At 38.5% G+C, this 21,754-nt stretch overlaps 1 protein-coding gene and 1 long non-coding RNA gene across 4 annotated transcripts in view; one reads left to right on the top strand and one right to left on the bottom strand.

The window, feature by feature from the left end:
• KDM7A (lysine demethylase 7A) overlaps positions 1 to 21,754 on the bottom strand; it is a 69,576-nt gene that overhangs the window by 19,955 nt on the left and 27,867 nt on the right. Inside the window, exons 2-7 of the mRNA XM_052638512.1 lie at positions 14,226 to 14,311; positions 8,121 to 8,238; positions 3,994 to 4,154; positions 2,022 to 2,163; positions 1,542 to 1,728; positions 425 to 587 (exon numbers count right to left, since the gene is read on the bottom strand). Coding sequence (XP_052494472.1) covers positions 425 to 587; positions 1,542 to 1,728; positions 2,022 to 2,163; positions 3,994 to 4,154; positions 8,121 to 8,238; positions 14,226 to 14,311 — 857 coding nt within the window. The remainder of the gene's footprint in view (positions 1 to 424; positions 588 to 1,541; positions 1,729 to 2,021; positions 2,164 to 3,993; positions 4,155 to 8,120; positions 8,239 to 14,225; positions 14,312 to 21,754) is intronic.
• The window catches only part of LOC128046432 (uncharacterized), a 49,864-nt gene continuing 37,069 nt past the window's right edge, over positions 8,960 to 21,754 (top strand). For 2 of the 3 annotated variants that reach the window (XR_008199258.1, XR_008199259.1), the window contains exons 1-2: positions 8,960 to 9,254; positions 9,346 to 9,470. This is a non-coding gene — a long non-coding RNA (uncharacterized LOC128046432). Of the gene's footprint in view, positions 9,255 to 9,345; positions 9,471 to 12,894; positions 13,363 to 21,754 lie in introns of those variants that run through there. The other variant, XR_008199260.1, reaches the window with a different exon arrangement.

Genomic DNA, 21,754 nt, shown 5'->3' on the forward strand with positions numbered 1-21,754 from the left:
AGAGGAGGGGGAATGGGGAGTGTCTGCTAACTGGTACAGGGTTTCTTTTTGAGGTGATGAAATGTTCTGGAATTAGGGAGAGGGTTGCACAGTTCTGTTAATCTACTAAAAACCACTGAATTGCACACTTTTAAAGGGTGTGTATTAAGGTATGTGAATTTTTCAAAATAAAAATGAAGGCAAATGACACAAAACACAATGCCAAAACAAGTTGAACCACAAGAGAAACCCTCCAAGGGACAAGGACGTGAAAAGTTCAACATAAGAATCATCTCTCAGGTTATGTAAAGCCACTTTCCAAACTCAGAGGTTAAACTCAGTTAAACTCAGAGGTTAAACTCTGTTAAACTCAGAGGTTCCAATCAAAAGCTGACTCTGTGATGAGCAATCGCTATGGGGAGTAGGGATGGGATTAAAACCTTACCTGTAGGAACAAATAAGGTATGTCCCTGCTTTACCACACATTTGTAGCATTTATCCACCTTATCTCCAAAGAACACTTCACTCTGGGTCACAGATGAACTCCAAGATTCATAGAGGGCCAAATTGTCATCTGTTGGCTTTATCAAATAAAAAACCTTCTCGCCCTAGGAGGAAGTAATCACACTATTTTTGAAAAAGGAAATGCCATTCTCAGGGTGGCCTATATTGATGCAATTTCCCAATACAATGTTCTAAATTAAATTAATTATCAGATTTCTTAGGCTCAGAAAGACATATTTCACATGCCTGACCAATAGCTACTGCCTTTAATAAGCATCTCCACAGGTACTAACGCTCCCCCTCCCAATAAGACAAGGAGTCAGTAAAGTCGTGATGGAGAAACAGTTACAGGAAAGGAGGGTAAAGAATCACAAGCATCCTACTGATCTCATGTTCAAGGTGTAGAAGTAAATACATGTTAACGGGCCCCAGGTTACAGAGAGTCATCTCTGCAAACTCTGCCCTTTCTCCTAAGACCTATAACACTACAGCTGTTTTTAAAGACTTATGAACAGACTTTCTTTAGTGAACTGACCCTCTGCTTTCTCATGAAGCAAAGGAAGAGGAGCTCGAGGCACAGCATCAAACAGAGTCCAGAGCGTTGCTGATGCACAGGCACGTGGTTTAGACGAAGATCTGGTTCTAGAGCAACACTGTCCAAAAGAACTTTCTGTGACGATGGAAATGTTTCCTATCTGTGCTACGGGATACAGTAGACGTAAAGCCCTAAGTGGCTACTGAGCACTTGAGATGTGGTTAGTACAAATGACGAGCTGAATCTGACACTATGTTTCATGATTTAAATTTAGCCCCATGTGCTGAATGGCTACTGCACAGTTCTAGTTAAAGCAAGGTGAATATATGCTCTGAAGGAGAATTCATAATTTTATGGGCATTCCTGACTTATCCAACTAGCTGTCTTTAGCCTGACCTTAAGATCAGAAGCAATTATTACTATAATTTTGCTCCTTCTCAGGTATCTGATTTACGGGTTGACTAGAGGGAAGAAGACTATATGTTTTTGCGGTTAAGTGAAAAAAGAAATACCCCAAGCTTACCCAGAGGACATGGTACCAAACTGAAGTCCCACCAAAATCAATGTGGAAATCTGTGTAGCTGTCTTGAACTCCCATTAAGCAGTATTTCTGAACAAATGGCTTGGGAAAGACTGAATCATCTGGCCAATAATTTTCCACCCAGGAAAGTTTTCTGGCTATATCAGGAACCTCCACCAATTCAGACATCCTTTAAAAAAAAAAACAACAGACACACACAAACACACACACCCACATCATGCAAATTAAAACTTCTTAAAACTGCATCTCCCATCTCAACCCCAACCAAGAAATTAACTGCAACTCAAGGCTAACAAGAATACTTCAAGTTTGAGCATGCCAAAGCAAAATGTACAACAACATAGCTGTATCTCTGGACCACTTTAGGAGTCACAATTATGTTTCTTACTAAAGTAAATGCATCATTTAACTACATTGAGCTAACACTCACAGAGCTGAATCAAAACGCCCAGAACTACTCACTTTGTATCTGAAAATTCAAGGCTGATCACGTTTAACACTTTTGGTCTGCTGGGATTCGTGAAGTATTTCACATAATTGTGAAGTGTCATTTTGCTGTCTGCCTGCCTTGCCACATCAATGACATCTATTACTTTGTCACCACCTGCAGAGAACAATCATAGCCTTATTATTGTGCGTAAGAGTTTTACCAATAGATGCCCTAAACAAAAATTTTTTAAAGACCATATTTACTGCACGTGATAATTAAGCCATCTATAAGAACTACATAGCCTAGACAAAGACTCTTCCTATATCCTTACTTTTTAAGTCCAACTGGAACTTCTGAACAAACGAACAATTTTTGAAAGAATAAAGCAATTAAGACAGAGCTGCATAATTAACACTGAGTGTAAAAATTTATGTGTTTACAAAGCTTTCCATACAACAATGATTTCTTGTGCATCCTATGACAAAAGTGCATATTACACTGGTAGGTAAAAACTGAGTCACCTGTTCTGGCTGTTAATTCCTGGTAATCAAAATTATAATTAATAATTCTACACAAAATGTGGACACAGACTTTTCCCTTTTACTTCTTTAACACTTAAGATTCTGAGTCCATCATTTTGAGAAACCAATCAGTCATTGGGGAATTAGTGAACAAATTAACCAGGACAAACAATTTCTGCTTGCCTGGTAGTGTCTTCTCTCCTAATATTCTGCTTCAAGAAAAAAATGAAGCAAAAATCAGTGCATATTATTGTCTGTGAGATGAGTTTTGAATTGGGATTAATTTACAATTTTCCGATAAAACCATGAGGTACCACAGGCACAACACGGAATCACCCTAAAAACCAGTTAGTTTTCCAGTGTCTGACAGGATAAGGTGAAATTCAAAAGACAGCAATACTTAATCTGAAACAGGAAACAAGTACCCGTTTCTTACCTGAATGTAACTTTAAACAAGCTAAGAAAGTCAAATAGACTATTTCTATTTAGGAGGCAAAACAATTCTGTTAATTGAAGCACTTTACAGTATTTAAAAAGTTAGCTATCAAGTAGTGTGAACATTTTACCTACACTTTTATTACACTAGCCATTTATTTTACAATGTTATCTATACAAACAGGTTTACGTGAAACCTCAGCCTCATCTTCTAATTTATCAAATAGTTCAAAACTAAGCTGAATGTGAAGTGAGGCAATTTAACCGGATTTCCTCAGTGAAACAATTGGCAATGTCAACCAATGGATAGATAAAGGGACAAATTCTCAGATTATTACAGGCTCAGAAGATAACATAAAAAATAGACAGTTTGAGTCAAGACAGACTTGAGATCTAATCCTCAAATAATCTTTATCTACTTTGCTGACAAGGAATGAGATCTACATAGAGTCAGCTTTCTCTCTCAATACCCTTATGAGAATGAAAGAAGTGCCTGAAGATGTCAACAATAATGCAACAGATAAAGGGTCTTCGACCTTGTTTCTTAGACCTTTCTGGGACTCAATATCAAACATTAAGTCCAGACATCATTAAAAGGCAGTATCATCAAGTCATTGAAGTAAAACTAGGTTTGAAGATAAGCTTCTCTTTTTCTAGGCAGCAGGAGGTCACTAAAGCAGGATCCAGAAATCTTGCACCTGAATGCTGCTACCAAGGTCTAGAACTCACCCAGTTTCCCAAAGACTCCTTTTTCATATCTGTAGCTACCCCTCTGTAATAATTTTTCCCAGCAAGTATCAGCAAGTTTGATGGCAAAAAACAAATAAAGCAACAGGAGGAGGCTGTACAGAATGCTCCCTTCTGTCTTTCTGAAAGTATGTCTACTGAGAAAAAAGTTTTCAACGTGCATGACATGGCATTTCACTTTTCCTGACCCAGAAACTGAACTAAACTAACATCTCTTCATTCAATTTTTAGTATTTTAGGATAATATCAACTTTATTTTTTACCGTGTTTTCCCAAGCAATTAAAGGAATCCAGTTCGTACCTACATAACGTTCCACATCCATGACAGAAAAAGTTGGTGGCGGGAGCCTGAGTCCCAGATCATCTAATTTGGGGACCATTATAGGGACTTCAAATCCGTGTTTCTCCAGGTACCTTTGTGTCAGCTGGCTGCCATGCATCTTTACAATGATTTCATCGGCACTAAAGAAAATATAAGCGTAAAATGTCATCTTTGCTGATCAGTTCAGCTAAAAAAAAAAAAAAATCTGGTAATGGATTAATTCATATGCTCTATTATTACCTGAATCAGTGGTTCTCAACCTATCTTATACCTAATTTTCCTTTTTATAACTCATGTTTTATAAAGCTCCTTTTAGTATCCTACATACAATTGGAAAAATATATGTGAATTATATAAAATGCCTTAACTATAACAAGAGAAAAAACAAATTATAGCAAAATACAGATTTCAATATGTAAATATTCAGGTAAACAACACTAGAAAAGATAACAATAACAGTTCAGTTCAGTCACTCAGTCATGTCCTACTCTTTGCCACCCCATGGACTGCAGCATGCCAGGCTTCCCTAACAGAATAACAGAATAACGGGATGCCTACAAATAGTCGTAATGAATGGCTGGATTTAAAAGAAGTAACAGATTAGAAGTAACTCAACATGTGCTGCACAGAAAACCAGCCAAGAGCAAAAGGGAGGGGGTACAATACAATAGGAGCTGGTTAGGATAAGTAAAAACAGATCATATTTTACCTTGCTATAAAATTCTACACAAATATTTATTAGACATCATAAAGTCTCCTGGGACACAGAACAATTCATGCTTTCCTGCACACTGGAGGATGACTAGCATCCATAAGTCCCTACTCACTGAGACAACGTCCAAATGCCCCAGTTGAGAATTCCTGATTTAAAAGGTCATTATCCTCAGTATTTAATAAGTTTTAATACGTTAGTCACCTTAAGCCACTAAAAACGGGTTGCTGCACCTCTGGCCGCGTTCTTTAATGACTAACCTGTTCTAGGCATTACACTCAAGTGCGGTCTGTCTATCCCTTTTCACTGTCCCCTCAGTTTAGCTCAGTTCAGTCACTCAGTTGTGTCCAACTCTTTGCTACTCCATGAACCGCAGCACACCAGGCTTCCCTGTCCATCAACAACTCCCGGAGCTTGCTCAAACTCATGTCCACTGAGTCAGTGATGCCATCCAACCAGCTCATCCTCTGTCGTCCCCTTCTCTTCCTGCCTTCAGTCTTTCCCAGCATCAGGGTCTTTTCCAATGAGTCAGTTCTTTGCATCAGAAGGCCAAAGTATTAGAGCTTCAGCTTCAACATCAGTCCTTCCAATGAATATTCAGGATTGATTTCCTTTAGGATTGACTGATTTGATCTCCATGCTCTCCAAGGGACTCTCAAGGGTCTTCTCCAACACCACAGTTCAAAAGCATCAATTCTTTGGCATTCAGCCTTCTTTATGGTCCAGCTCTCACATTCATTCATGACTGCTGGAAAAACCATAGCCTTGACTAGATGGACCTTTGTCAGCAAAGTAATGTCTCTGCTTTTTAATATGCTGTCTAGGTTGGTCATAGTTTTCTTCCAAGGAGCAAGTGTCTTTTAATCTCATGGCTGCAGTCACCACCTGCTGTGATTTTGGAGCCCAAGATAATAAAGTCTCTCACTGTTTCTACTGTTTTCCCATCTATGCCATGAAGTGATAGGACTGGATGCCATGATCTTTGTTTTTTAATGTTGAGTTTTAAGCCAGTTTTTTCACTCTCCTCTTTCACATTTATCAAGAGGCCCTTTAGTTCCTCTTAGTTTTCTGCCATAAGGGTGCTGTCATCTGCATATGTGAAGTTATTGATATTTCTCCCTGCAATCTTGATTCCAGCTTGTGCTTCATCCAGCCCGGCATTTCGCATGATGTACTCTGCACTGAAGTTAAATAAGCAGGGTGACAACAGTCTGCCTTGGCCCACTCCTTTCCCAATTTGGGACCAGTCCATTTTTCCGTGTCTGGTTCTAACTGTTGCTTCTTGACCTGCATACAGATTTCTCAGGAGGCAGGTCACGTGGTCTGGTATTCCCATCTCTTTAAGAATTTTCCAGTTTGTTGACTGTTCCCTAACCATAAATCAGAGATCTCTAAAAATGGATAGTCTCAATTTTATATTTCAAATGTCCACAGAATTGCAGCTGCTATACATTGAAAGTTAAGGGCAACATTTGCATCATAGGTTAAACGCAACAGTTTCCTTTTTTACAATCAGATCTTAGCTATCTTGATGTCATCTGTAGCCTAGCTGTCAAGGAGATAACAGGAGAAACTGGGTCTCTGAATTACTGAGCTCAGATCACCCCACCTTCTCAGTAATAATAGGTCAGTTTAAGGCCTTAAAAAAATCCAGACAGACTTTTCTTGGACAGTCATGTAAATAGAAGGCTTAGAGCTTCTTTACCTGACTCACTGAGTTCTGTACTGCTTTTTATTTTCCCTATAAATATTCCCAAGTGTTCCTTCTTCCTCAGCCTCTGAGAATTTAACAATTCCTTAAACTCCAATCTACAGGAAAATCTTATATCTCTTGCACTCCTTCATCTTAAATGTTTGGTGTTTTACTCCACCAAAGTGATCAAAAATATTTAGGTTCAAGTTCTTAAAAACACAGGTACATCATTACTTACAAGAGAAAAAAAACGACACTATACCATAGTGGGCTAGTTAAGTAAACTATGGTATGTATATATGGTACAGACACACACACACACACGCGCACACACACACACACTATTGCACACTACACAGCAGTTAAAGAGTGAGATAAACTTATGTATATATATGGAAGGGTATCTATTATATATAACAGTAAAAAAAAAAAGCAAGTTGCACAACATATGTGTAACATAACCCCATGTTATCTTTTAAAATTAGAAGTATATATACATCACACATCTGTACACATAATTGTTTTTAAAAATTATCATTTACATAAAAAAAGGATCCAAAAACACTTTCAGTCTTAAAATAAAGGTGGAGAAGATAACCCATTCACTTTATTTTACACATTTCTATGCTAATCCCATTGAATATGTGTGATTTAGTTAACTATTGTCACTCTGCCTGTGGAGGTTTATGGAGTTACACAAAATAAAACCAAGACCTTTAATTAATGATAAGTACAGTGTGGACATTTGTGACCATCTCTGTAATCTGTATTTAACTCATTGTGTTTAACACTGTGGCAGAGAAGCCACAGGAATCACTGGGCCAGGATTTCTGACACTACTCTTTTGGGTTATAAACCTATTTAAAAAAATGCAAGCTATGCCCCCTCTCCCTGAAAAATTCACATTCATACATCAACAATAAATAGTTTATACAGTTTTAGGGAACTCACAAGTCTCTGAAGCCAGCCGAGAGACACTGGCTGAAAACTTGGGCTCCAAATCAATCAATGAAAATAGACATTTCTCCAATGACTTTGATACTGATAAAAGAGAATATTTGAGAACAGGGCCTTTAATATCACAAAAAGCACATGGAAATTACTGTGTTTCATATTTTTTTCTCTCTCTGTTGCCTGTGGGAGCCAACAGAAGCCACTTATCATTTATGCTTCTGTTTAAGGAAGGGGAATGGCCAGGAATCCTCAAGATTACAAAGAAAGAGCAGGGTTTTATACTTAGAGGATCTGAAATAATTCCCTAATAAGCTGCAGGTGATAATTGTACTGCCCCTTTTTAACAAGCCTGGATGTGATCCCATGTAATAAAGCCTATTAAGCATTATCACTTTAAATAGATGTCAGGCAGTGAGTAGGAAATGATCTAAATTAGCATGGTTAAATGCTGCATAACGCTTTTGACGCTCTTCTCTTGAGCCATATAACTCAAATACATTATCTTAAAAAAATAAAAATTAAAAGAAAAAAAAAACCTAGTCTTGCTGCCACCAGAGGCTGAGCAATGGCTGTGAGGACTTCTGGCAGAAGTAGGGTGGAGACAGATCGGAAAACAACATAAGGGAAAACAGAGCGTGAAAAGAAGAGGAGGTGAGGCAAAGGAGAGAGAGAAGCAGCCGGCGGACAACGCAAGGACCAAGCTAGGTAACGTTCTTTAGTGTTTTTGGTCGTAACAGGTTTCCGTACCTTGGGAAGACTCGAGAACGTAGTTCCTTCACGAAAGTTCTAGTTCCAGCCTGCACTGGTTTGGAACCATCATCAACTTCTGTGTAGTCATGCCTGTGCCAGTTCCTCCTCTTTTTCACTGGATTTTGAGAAGATTAAAAGAAGAAAACATCTCTGTAACTGGTGGTACCACATACTTGCTATCATTATAGTCTACATAATCAGAAACAATTGTGAAGAACAATAATACTCACATTTTAAAATGTATTTCTAAGGTTGAAGAAGTAAAATTTACTTTATGCCATGCTGCAACTATAGGCAGTTAACTGTGGGGTTTTAAAAACCCTTCTACTACTACTACTATCATTATCATTATTTTGGCTACGCCCCACAGCATGCAGGATATTAATTCCCCGACCAGGATTCGAACCCACACCCCCTGCAATGGAACCTCGGAATCTTAACCAGTGGACCACCAAGGAAGTCCCTTAAATCTTTCTAGTTCAGAAATTTTTTTAAAATTAAACCAAGGAATTCAAATTAGCAGATTGAGCCTTTTATAATACCTATATTTATACAGATTCTAAACCTCACTACTATTTAAAATCTTGACTGTCACTAGAACATTAGGTCATAACATGATTTTTATAGATCATCCAAATCAGTCTCTCAGGACAGGGCCTTTGATCTCACATCAGAAATCTATTTTAACAGCACAATCACTTGTCTTTCATGTCTAGATTTATTTCCAAAATAAGCATGGTTACACTGACACAGGAACAGCATCATAATATAAGGAGGACAAGTGAGATGACAAATCAGTACTGGAGGGCTCATTCTAACACTCAGATCCTGTGAGTCAACAGCTCTGGGAGGCTAAAACTTGAGTAGGCACAGCAAACGAAATCAGGACACTTGGCTTTGACTCCTAGTTTAGTCACAACTTACTCTGCACATGTGTGTGCATGCTCAGTTACTTAGCTGTGTCTGATTCTTTTGCAACCCCATGAACTGGAGCCCACTAGGCTCCTCTGTCCATGGAACATTCCGGGCAAGAACACTGGAGTGGGATGCCATATCCTCCGATAGGACATCTTCCCGACTCAGGGACTGAACCTGCAGCCCCTTCACTGGCAGGCAGACTCTTTACCACTGGTACCAGCTGGGAAGCCCCAACTTACTCTGCAACATGTCTGGGTGCAGTGTCCTCAATGTGGGAATGAAGGGGAAATGTTCTATTTTTCAGACTGTGCTGCAGAACCCTTAATAAAAGGGAAGATGGAGAAGAGACTGAGGTTGGAGCTCTGGATCTCATTCATTCCTCTTTTCATCAGGGTGGAACCACTTGCACATCTTTTGTGTGGCATCAAGGTAAGATTTCAGTTTTACATCTTTTTTTGTTTTTTTTGAAAATCACTTTTAAGCCTAAAACTTCCATAATTCTGGGAAATGTATGTGAGTGAGTGAAAGTCGTTCAGTTATGTCTGACTCTTTGAGAGCCCATGGTCTCTACAGTCCATGGAATTCTCCAGGTCAGAATACTGGAGCGGGTAGCCGTTCCCTTCTCCAGGGGATCTTCCCAATCCAGGGATTAAACCCAGGTCTCCCTCACTGCACAGAGTTGGACACGACTGAAGCGACTTAGCAGCAGCAGCAGCCCTCATTGCAGGTGGATTCTTTACCATCTGAGCCACCAGGGAAGCCTGGGAAATGTACTGATGTCTAAAATTTACTTAGCTGGAATAAAAAAATAAGATGGGCAGTGTACAGTGGGATAGTTAGTGGACAGATATGAGATAAACAAGTAACGTGAAATGTTGATAGTGGAATCTAGATGGTGGGTTTAGAGGTAATATTCTTTCAACTTTTCCTGGATATTTGACCATTTTCATAATAAAACCTTGGCAGGGGTGACAACTCTATGAGTCTAAGTTATTTCAAACCCTTCACCTTACAAAGATCATAATAATAAAATACTGCTGGATCCTCATAAGGATTAGGACAAGCCACACATAAATAATCAATAGGGGTAGAAATCAGGTTCCTTCATATCTAAGTCTCAAACAAGATTCCCAAGTAATTTATGGCAGTCAGATCCTCAAATGGAAGACAGTAAGTCCCATTTTTTAAAAAAACCTCGTGGAAAAAAACTGACCATCATTAAGCAACCTTCCTAGAAAAGACCATTAAGGCAACCTTCGTGTGTGTGTGTGTGTGTGTGTGTGTGTGTGTTCTTTTTTCCTCACTTAAAATCACTTCTAGGGGAATTCCCTGGCGATCCAGTGGTTAGGACTCTGTGCTTTCACTGCTGTGGGCCCTAATTCGGTCCCTGGTTGGGGAACTAAGATCCCACAAGCCTCGCTACACAGTCAAAAAACAAAACAAACAAACAAACAAACAAATCAAAGGTACATGATTCAAAGGTATTTCATTCCAGGCTTTTTGCTTACATATAAACAGATATATAACCCCATTTTATTTTCAGCTGGGATCATAATGTTTATGCCTATCTTTACTATCATGGGCATTTTCTCCTTATTAAATGTTCAAAAACAATTTAAAGGCAGCCTAGAATTTTAAGATGTAAATGAAGATGCATCTTTAAACAAAGATGAAATTAATATTTATATACATAAATCTGTTTCTGGCTACATACTACAAAACTGCCTCCCAAAAAGTGGTAGGTAACCCATTCTCACCAATATATATAAGCAACCTGGCCAACAGTGGGAAAGAGGGAGGAAGGGAAAAAACAAAAAGAACAAACTGCCCATTTGAAAGTTAATAATGATGTTACATTGTTTTAATTTTCATTTTGGCATAACAGATTAAAATTAAAACAGATTGGGATTGGACAGCTACGGATTCAAACTCCAGCTCTGCCAAACAGCTACATCAAAGACCTAGTAATATCATTTTTCTCACATCAAGGTGTTACAAATATCAAAGTAGATAACAAATCTATTAGCAGTACTTCTCAGCACAGTGTCTGGGGCAATCAATCAGCTGCCAACTACTTTTCTTTCCTTTTAAATGTGTTGACTTGCAGGATGTTAACAGAAGGCTACAATGTCCTGTTGGACCAACATCCTCAACACATCAAATCAGTCACTGCCAGAGCTGACTGAATTTCTTAAAGGAAGGAGGCCAGCGAAAGAATATTTTAATAGTGGTCATAGGGAAAGGAGAGAAAATTTTGCATTTGGATTGCATGTGCCTGAGGAGCACTGAGAATATGTGTTTAAGTATTGGGCTGGGTTTTTTGAGACTGGTCCTCTAACACAGTTCTTAATTCCCATTAAGAAGGTAAAGTCTAAATTTACCATATTAATGAATATTTTACTGTCTAAATGGAATCTGTATTAAGGATTCCTGGGGAACTCTGAAAGAAATAGGAAATCTTTGGTAGCAAGTAAGAGAGGCTTAAGAGCAAGACAGAAAATGTCCAAAAGGGATTACCCAAACTAGGTGTGAGGGTGAGGGGTGGGGCGATGGAACCTTAAACCGGGATAAAACAGACTGCTGGATCTGGAGTATTTTCCTTATGGCTACTTAGAGTCAGACTTTTTGCCCAGAAGACAGTCCATGCCTCATCTTATGTTATTCAAGGATGAGAAGAATATGAAGGGGCAGGTAATAGTCAATGAGCTCCCCTTTGAAGCACTGTTATTCAAAGTGTAGCTTCATGATCCATTATGGATTGTGAAATCAATTTAGTGAGCCTGACAAGCTTTTAAAAAAATTAAATCACACAGGAAAAAAGAAAATAAGAGTGCATTACATGGAGCAGTGTTTTAAATACTACATTATTCTGATTCATAGTAGCCCATATAACATTTCATAGAAATTAAATTCAAATTATTTCATTTGGGGGTTATTTACTAAAATTCCAAATTGAAACTTACATTTCAGTTCTGTTTCTCTTCTTGATATAACAAGCCAGTATTATTTATTTCCTCCAAGAATTACACTTGGTCAATAATTACTTCAAGTTATATACTACATACTTCAGCACTACATAATATGAAACTTTATAAACATTTATGGGACTTCCCTGGTGGTCCAGTGGTTAAGAACCAGCCTTCCATTACTGGGAACATGGGTGCGATCCCTGGTTGGGGAATCAAGATCCCACATGTGTGGGGCAACCAAGCCCACATGTCACAACTAGAGAGCCTGCGCTGCAGTTACTGAGCCTACGCCACAAAGAGAGCATGCAGGCTGCAACTAAGACCCGCTGCAGCCAAACAGATGAGTAAATACCTTTTAATTTGTGACAATAAATTAGTCAGTTATACATGTAACAACTGATTATACATGTTCAACCAATTTGCTAACCTCAAATTTTATACTGCAGAAACAACAAAAAGGATAATCTGTATTTTACAAAAAAAAGATTCAATACATTTATACAGCTTAAATTGCTAAATCTCTTAGAAACTAGGTAAAGTGTTCATATTTCTAACAAAACAGATAAGCAGTCAGTTGCTACTAAATTGCTTTTGAAAAATCACTTGCCTATAACCAGAGAACACAATCTCTATTTTAAAAAAGTACTATGGAAAAACTGAACTCGAAAAAAGAGATTGTCTATGTTACCCACGTCTGACCCAAGTGTGTACAATTCTAAAATGATTAAGTCTACAGTTTTCCCCTTTAGTTTTAGGAACACAAAAATGCTAGTATGCAGTCTAAATTTTTAGGAGAATAGTTATAATATATCCCAAAGCCTTTTTAAAATCACTTCTCTGCTCTCACATTTGTACGATAACTAATGTTCCAATATATTCTGAAGCATTTGTAAGAGGCTAACAACAAAGGGGACGACAGAGGATGAGATGGTTGGAAGGCACCATCGACTCAATGGACATGAGTTTGAGCAAGCTCCAGAAGATAGTGAAGGATGGGAAACCTGGCGTGCAACAGTGCATGGGGTCACAGAGAGCCAGACACAACTAAGCGACTGAACAGCCGCCGCCTCCTTTCCTATGTGCTGCTGGTGCGCTCCAGAAGACGTGTGGCTTCCCTGCCCAAGCCCTCAGCCCTCAGAAAGGACAGTGCAGGCAGAGAGCTGGTCTGGCCTCTGTCCTTGGGACAGGACAGGGACTGTTGGAAGGTTGCTTTCATCACAGAGGACAGTGGGACAGGACTCTAGGCCATACTCAACAGCAGGACCTAATTCGGACAACAGAAGTAATACCTTAGCATGTCAGTGCCCTAATTTTTTCCTCCAAGTGTACTGCACATGTGCATTAAAGTCTTATCCTATACACTGTCCCAAATAGTACTGATTTTTTCTTCTTCTTTCAGTTTTATTGGGATATAACTTACATACAGCAATGAATAAGTTTAAGTTATACAACATAATGGTCTGACTGACATACCTCATTTCATGATGACCACAGTTAGTTTAATGACTATCCATCATCTCATGTAGACAGAAAATAAACAGAAAAAAATTTTTTTTCCTGTGATGAGAACTCTTAGGATCCACTTTCTTAACAACTTTCACAAAGAACATACAGCAGTGCTGAATCATATTTATATGTTGTACAGCCCTAGTACTTATTTATCTTATAGCTGGAAGTTTGTACTTTTTGATCACCTTGATCCAATCTTGCCCCCCACCCCCCACCCCTGCCCCTGGTAACCACAAACCTGTTCTCTTTTTTTATGAGCCTTTGTCTTTGAAACATAAATGGCCAACAACACTGTGTTAGTTTCTTGTACACAACATAGTGATTCAGTATTTCTACACATTTCAGAATGATCACCACAGTAAGTCTAGTTACAATCCTTTTTAAAAAAACATTGAGAGATAAAAACAGCCAGAATCAGAAAAAGTTTACTTTATTTCACTTCTCAAGTTGAAAGCTTTGAAAAATATGTATTTTGAGTATGGCGCTTTGCACTGGCAATTAAGAACAATAGTGGTTTTTTCACTTAATACTTTGACTTGTTAAATAAGTTAATAATTCAAACAAAAACTGCACTCCCAATATCTTCAGAAAAATCTTTCTTATAGTTCTTGGTGGGTATAACATAACTAGTCAGAGTATCATTAAGTATTGTCATGTATATATTAAGTTCTAAACTCCAATTTTGATTTAAGCTTCTAGTACTTACTCAAGGAGGAACCATGTAGAAGTGCACAGTTGGGACAGTGATACAGGTCAATGTCAACGGCATGATGTTCTTCTACTCCAACACAGCTAAGGGAAAGAAATATAAGGCCAGTATATAAATAAGGTAAAAATCTTTACTTAACTATAATAGATCGGTTAGAATTTAGCTAAGAAACGTACAACAATCTCACCAACCCACTTTGAAGAGTACAGAAACTCGTGTAAGAATAAATTTCATTCTCTTCTCTGCATACTGGAGAAATGGCAACCCACTCCAGTACTCTTGCCTGGAAAATCCCATGGACAGAGGAGGCTGGTAGGCTAGAGTCCACAGGGTTGCAAAGAGTCGGACAGGACTGAGCGACTTCTCTTCATTTCACTTCTGCATACTGGAGTGGGTAGCCTTTCCATTCGCCAGGGGATCTTCCCACCCCAGGGATCGAACCCAGCTCTCCCGCAGTGAAGGCCGATTCTTAACCAGCTCAGCCACCACAGAAACCCAAGAATATCGGAGTGGGTAGCCGATCCCTTCTCTAGCGGATCTTCCCCACCCAGGAATCAAACTGGGGTCTCCTGCATTGCAGGTAGATTCTTTGCCAGCTGAGCTACCAGGGAAGCCTCCTTTCTCTGCATATTTGCTGAATAACTGTGGGGGAGAATATACCCAAATATACCACTATTTGGGTATATTTGAGAATATACCCAAATTCACTATTAGCAGCAGTAGAGACATCAGAAGTATAACATATTTATAACATAATAAGTATATTTTATTTTATAAATATATATATTATGTATAATGTTATACATAATTATAACATAAACCGTAAGACCCTCAACCATTATATAAATGCTACCTGCTATGGACTCAATGTGTTTGTGTCCTTCCAAAATTCACATGCTGAAGCTGTAAACCCCGGTGTGACTATGTTTTGGAGATAGGGCCTCTAAGGAAGTAATAAGGGTTCAGTGAGGTCATAAGGAGGGGGCCTTAATCCAACAGGATTACTGTCTTTTTAAGAAGTAACACCAGAGAGCTCACAAACCCTCTCTCTCTCTTGGATCTCTTCTCTCCGCCTCCCTTTCCTGGGTAGATTAAAACACCTAACTGTAAAATATGGTCGTCATCAGCCAGAGTGGCTAGCAAATTTGGGTAACATCACTGACATGGTGAGCGCACTGAGTCCTAACAATTCTGCATTAGGTCTCATACCCCTAATTAACCAGTTAAATTAGTGTGAGCCGTTGTATCTGGAATACTCTATTCCATGGAGTATACAGCAGCAGCATTTAAATAAAGATTGAGGGAACTAGGAACTCGAAAAACTATATCGTGACATCTTGAGCACAGGAGTGGTTCATCAATGAAAGACCACAGCAGCTTTGCTCACTTTCTAAGTAATTTATTAGGGTAAAATTTTACATGTTTGTATTCCCCAAAAGTTTCAGAACAAAAACACAACCACAACTAGTACCTGAAAGAGCCAAAGCAGTACTAACACAGAATTTGGGGGTATCAGTTGATAGGTGATACAGTGAAAGAGAAAATCAGTGAAATGGATGGTGGTCACATTATTCAGAATGCAGCAAAGAGAATGAGATGACAGGAAATACAAACAAGAGTGTGAGAACCATGAAGGATAAAATGAAAATGTAACATACATTTAACCAGAGCCTCAGAAGGTAAAATAGAGAGAACAGGGGCAGAAGCAATATCATGAGCTAACAGCTACAAATTTGCAGAAATAATGAGACACTGATCTCCAGATTTAAGAAACCCAACACATCCCAAGCAGGATGAATAAAAAGTCAACTCACATCACAGTAAATCTGCAGAAAACAAAAGCTGGGAAATTTCACAGTTTACGTGCAAAGATGAGAGACTTCTCAAAGAAATAATGAAAATTGGAACACATTAGAATACCTTACATGTGCTTAAAGAAACTATCTACTAACCTATAATGGCTATTAACTGAGCATTCAATACTCAGTTAAAATGTGTTTCAAGAAGGAGGGGGGAGGAAAAAAGTTGTACAACCAAAACAGAGTTCACCTCCATCCAACCCACAGTAAAGAAAATGCCAGTGGATGTACTTCTGGCAGAAAGAAGATGGTCACAGACAACTCTGAGATGCAAGAAAAATGGAAAAGCCAAGAAAAGTAGAGCAGTATTTCTGATAGAATACATAGGCAAAACACAATCTATGAAACATACAAGGTTTGAACTGCAGAATTAAAAAAAAACATGGCCTAATGAACATTTATAGAACCCTACACCCAACATCCATAGAACACAGCCTCCCTCTCAAGCACATGCGGGCCATTCTTAACAGCAGCCACACACTGGGCCACAGTCAGGTCTGCAGGTGTGAAATCAGAAATCCTCTGGCCACAGTTCAGTTAAGAGAGAAAGCAATGACAAAAAAGGCAACTAGAAAATCTTCATGTGTTTAGAAATTAAGAAATAATATTATAAATAAGCCAAATAAAAAGATAAATCATAACAAAACTCTAAAAATTATTTTGAGCTGAACAGTAATGAAAATGCTACATAACAAAATGTGTCAAATGCAGAACTTGTAAACAGAAATATATAACTTTAAATATATGCATTACGGGAAAAAGAGGTTTAAAAATTAATGAAGTAGTAAAATCTACCTCAAATAGTAACAAAAAGAATAGCAAAATAAACCTTAAACACACAGACAGAAGGAAAACTAAAAGGGCAGAATTGATGACACAGGAAACAAACGTACAATAGAGCACTGTAGCCAAAAATGGATCCTTTGAAAAGACTTATAAAATTGTCAAACCTCTGGCAAGCTTATGAAAAATGAGATAAAACATAAATAACCAGTGGTAGGAAGGAAAAGAGGGAGAAAACTATAGATTCTATCGATACTAAATGTAAAAGAGGGTATTATGAATGATTTTATGCTAAAAGATTAGAAAATATAAGACAGGCAAACCTGAGTCACAAAGAAAAAAGTATTTGCATAGTCCTAAAGTTGTTACTTATAACATTAAAAATTATCCCACCCTCAAAAAAATCCCAGGCCCAGATGGGTTCACAAGAAAGTTCTATTAAGTATTAAGGAAATAAATAATTCCAATATTATAAATTTGCACCAGCAAGTAGAAAAAAAGGACTTACTTTCTAACTCATTTTATGATAACATGACCTTGATATTAAAACTTTGAAAAGATGATACAAGAAAGAAAAATTATAAGCCACTCTCATTTGGAAATATCAAATTTGGTCTATCTCAGGAATGCAAGGTGGTTTCAACGCTAAAAAAATTTAATCTTGAAATTTGCCACATTAAACAGATTAAAAGAAAAACCCACATGACCGTTTAAAAAGGAGCAGGACATTTACTTCTGATTAAAATGCAAACAAAATTCCTTAGAAAATTAAGACAAAGATACTTACTAAATCTATATTACTAATGCTTACTAAAGGATTCTTAGAAAACTCCTAAGCAAGTAACATGAAAGTACTTTCGGGACTTCCCAAATAAATTAATTAAATTTTAAAAAAAATCAAATTAAACATTAAATATCCCTAAACCAAGAACGTTACTTCAGATCTTTAAGTAGATCTAAAAGGAACTATTACATACGTTTCAGTTTCCTCTCTCAGAAGGAAGGATAACCCCCACCCCTCAGCCCCCATTAACAGAATTCTAGTCACAAAGGTTTCCCTGGTGGCTCACCTGCAATGCAGGAGACCAGGGTTCGATTCCTGGGTCGGGAAGATCCCCTGGAGAAAGGAATGGCTATCCACACCAGTATTCCTGCCTGGAAAGTTCCATGGACAGAGGAGACTGGCAGCCTACATAGAGTCCATGGGGTCGCAAAGAAGTCAGACATGACTGAGCGACTAACACTTTCATTTTTCTAAGTCCCTACAGCTTTAACAGATGTGTTGAGTACATGCAGCAGGACACGTAAGATGCAGCCTCTGAAAGCCAACTTTCTAACTTTCAATCTCCTTTAGTCTCCCACTCCATTTCTCTTAAAAAACTTTCCTTCATATACAAACTGCTCCATTTTTTCCTAATGGCAACATATGCAATGTTTCTTAGACTACTGTGAGTGTGTGTGTGGAGGGGGGTGCCTTCCTGTGGGGTGACAGCCTGACCTTTGCTGACTAGCTTCCATCTATAGAACAGTCTCCATGCCTTTTGGTAAGAGGGACAGTGACAACTTTAGCACTTTCTCTTAACCTTCTGAAATTGTTGCTTAGCTGGCTTTTTTTGTGTGTGTGTGACACTTGGCAAGAACAGAATTGAATTAATGACTAACCAGGATTCCCTGGGATCTGCCAAACATTCTTTTTTTTCCTCCTGGATAATGCTCCCATTTATATTCCTTCCTTTCAATGTTAGAAGAGTTGGAGGCCAAATTTTTAAAGATCTGCCTGCCAGCAGACTTCATTAGATATTCCTCTTGCTTCAAATCCTCTCCCCATTCCTCACCAAGCAATCTTACAGCACTCTCCTTGGTGAAACTTCACTTGATCACCCCACAGAAAGTTCTGCAACACTTTACTCACACACATCTCCACTCGTGGCTATCTAACACTGAGCTGTTTTACACACCTGACTTCCTGACTTGAGCTCAGACTTCTCCCAGGATCACTTATAGTGCCCTCTCAACATGACGATCCCAGTAAATTTTTGATGATTATTAACTGTGTTGAAAACTTATCTGAAAATCAATCCATTGTGGCAAAGTTACAAGCAAGTTAAAAAAAAAATGTCCAGCTTGAATTTCTGAAGAATTTGGTATAGGAACTAAAGGCAACGCAGTCTGTAAAAAAAAAAAGGGGGGGGGGATGATCTTTCAACGTATGAATTAGCAGCTTTCTCATCCTTCCTTAGATGGTAGGAGCATGCAGTAATGAAAATCATTCATTTAAAATTTTGCTTCATTGCAAGTTTTCACCTGTGTTTCAAAAGTTCACCCTTCTACCCCAAAGTAATTTTTATAGCTTCTCCATAAAGGACTGAGTGATCCGCTGTGCAAGCCCCCAAACCTCACAGTAATATCACCAAAGGGGCTGGGGAGTGGCCTTTGAGATTGATTAACTCCAGGAATAGAGAGGGTGGTTTATAACCTGCTCTTCATATTTCCTTTCATATAACTCTGGAGTCGGCTGAGGCCTTGGGACAGCTATAAGCCAGGCAAGGACTACCCAGTCCAGTTTCAAGCCATCAGAAAAATAGGGGTCAATTGGCTTGAGTGGGATGCACAGATTTTGGAATCAGGAAAACCGATTTGATTTCTAGCTCCAGTAGTTTGGACTTTGAGCAACTTTTTCAATTCCTCTGAGCAGGAGTTCCCCTAGGACTAAACAGGACAATGCAGGTAAATATGTAATGCATATGGCTTAGCATATAATAAGCAATGGTACAGTAAATACATTAATAAATAGTAACCATAACCATAACATTATTATGCTTCTATTAGGTACCAATCACAGCTCATACAGCTCTGGGCTTATTACCTATGAGGTCTGAGCCCACACAGGAAACTTGGCCTTACGATTAGGCTTAATATTTTTTGTACACATTAGACGCTCAAATGGCCATTCTTAAAAGGAAAAAGAAGATAATTCTTTTTCAATTTTTAATTACATTTTGATGGTTGAGTTCTCTGGAGTCAGTCTACCTATGTTAAAATTCTGAACTATGTATAGACTTTGGGTAACTTTCCTTGTGTGTTCTTTGTCTCACTCTAAGGACGGAGATGACAGTATCTCCCTCAAAGTTTAGCAAATTAATTAAGTTAATAAACAGAATATTTAGAATGAAACTGTTTTGCAGGTCCAAAAACCTTATTTTGCTTATTGATACTGGCTTAATAGGTTGACATTCCTGCTAGAACTATACTAAAATGCCAACAGTCATTTTCACATCTAAATTATGTTTTATGCAGTGTTTTAACCCTGCTGCTGCTAAGTTGCTTCAGTCTTGTCCGATTCTGTGTGACCCCATAGACGGCAGCCCACCAGGCTCCCCTGTCCCTGGGATTCTCCAGGCAAGAACACTGGAGTGGGTTGCCATTTCCTTCTCCAATGCATGAAAGTGAAAAGTGAAAGTGAAGTCGCTCAGTCATGTCCGACTCTTCGCGACCCCGTGGACTGCAGCCCACCAGGCTCCTCCATCCATGGGATTTTCCAGGCAAGAGTACTGGAGTGGGTTGCCATCACCTTCTCCGGAGTTTTAACCCTAAGGTACATTATTATCAGGTATCACCTAAAGCAAAAATGTGTAATTTGCATGTATGAAACATTTTCACTGAAAATCAAACTGGTAATTTTTAATTAAATCTTTGGTTTAGAAAAAACCAACTTCTGTTATTCTCTTGCTGACATATAAACTGTGTTCATAAAATTAAGTGCTTTTCCTTACAAGTTGAGCATGACATTGAAGATTTTATTTTTGACACATCAAAGCTATTTACTGGCATATTTTGTGCTTAACTATATTTAACAAGGATTTTGAATGAAGTGCATACTGAACCAAATTCTTTCAGTTCATAATAATCTCAGAAAAAATGTGACACTCTTTCTACCTTTAACAGTCGGCTCATCCTTCCAACCGTCCTATCGGTTTCCTGAGTTATTTCCAACCAGCTAACTAAGAACATTCAGGTTACCAAGGGTAAGGGAAGAAGACAATATAAAAAGGAATTAAACAGGGATTTCTTGGTAGTCCAGATGCTAAGACTTCATGCTCCCAATGCAGTGGGCTAGGGTTTGACCCCTGGTCAGGGAATGAGATCCCATGAGCTGCAATTAAGACCTGGTGCAGTCAAATAAATAAATAAAGCTTTTTAAAAAAAAAAAAAAAAAGGAACTGAACAAAGAACACGACAGGAAAATAAGAGGGACTAAAGAACCAAGAGATGAGCTCACTGATACAAAACACACCCTTCAAAAAACTGAAAATCCTGTTGGTATGCTTCTAATAAAACTTGTTCCAGGATGAATGTGTGAAACGTACACATCAAATATAATTTACGTTACACTGTTTACCCCTAGAGTGCAGAAAACATGCTTGTTCTGCTTGTCACTGCCTGACACCTGAGTACATAAAGGCGGCGATATAAATAGTAAATAAAGGATCTTTGTGAAAGTGGCTCAGTCGTGTCCGACTCTTTGTGATCTGATGGACTATACAGTCCATGGAATTCTCCAGGACAGAATACTAGAGTGGACAGCTATTTCCTCCTCCAGGGGATCTTCCCAACCCAGGGACAGAACCTGCGTCTCCCTCATTGCGGGTGGATTCTTTACCAGCTGAGCCACAAGGGAAGCCCAAGAATATGGAGTGGTAGCCTAAACCATCTCCAGCGGGTTTTTCCAACCCAGGAATCGAAGTGGGTTCTCCTGCTTTGCAGGCGGATTCTTTACCAACTGAACTATCAGAAAGAAAAGTACTACTATACTTTCCAAGGTACCGTAAGATTAAAAATGTTTATTTTTTGTGTTTAGCTTTTATGTATTATTTGTGTGAAAAG

This window comes from Budorcas taxicolor, chromosome 4 (genome assembly GCF_023091745.1).
Source record: "Budorcas taxicolor isolate Tak-1 chromosome 4, Takin1.1, whole genome shotgun sequence".
Taxonomy (NCBI): domain Eukaryota; kingdom Metazoa; phylum Chordata; class Mammalia; order Artiodactyla; family Bovidae; genus Budorcas; species Budorcas taxicolor.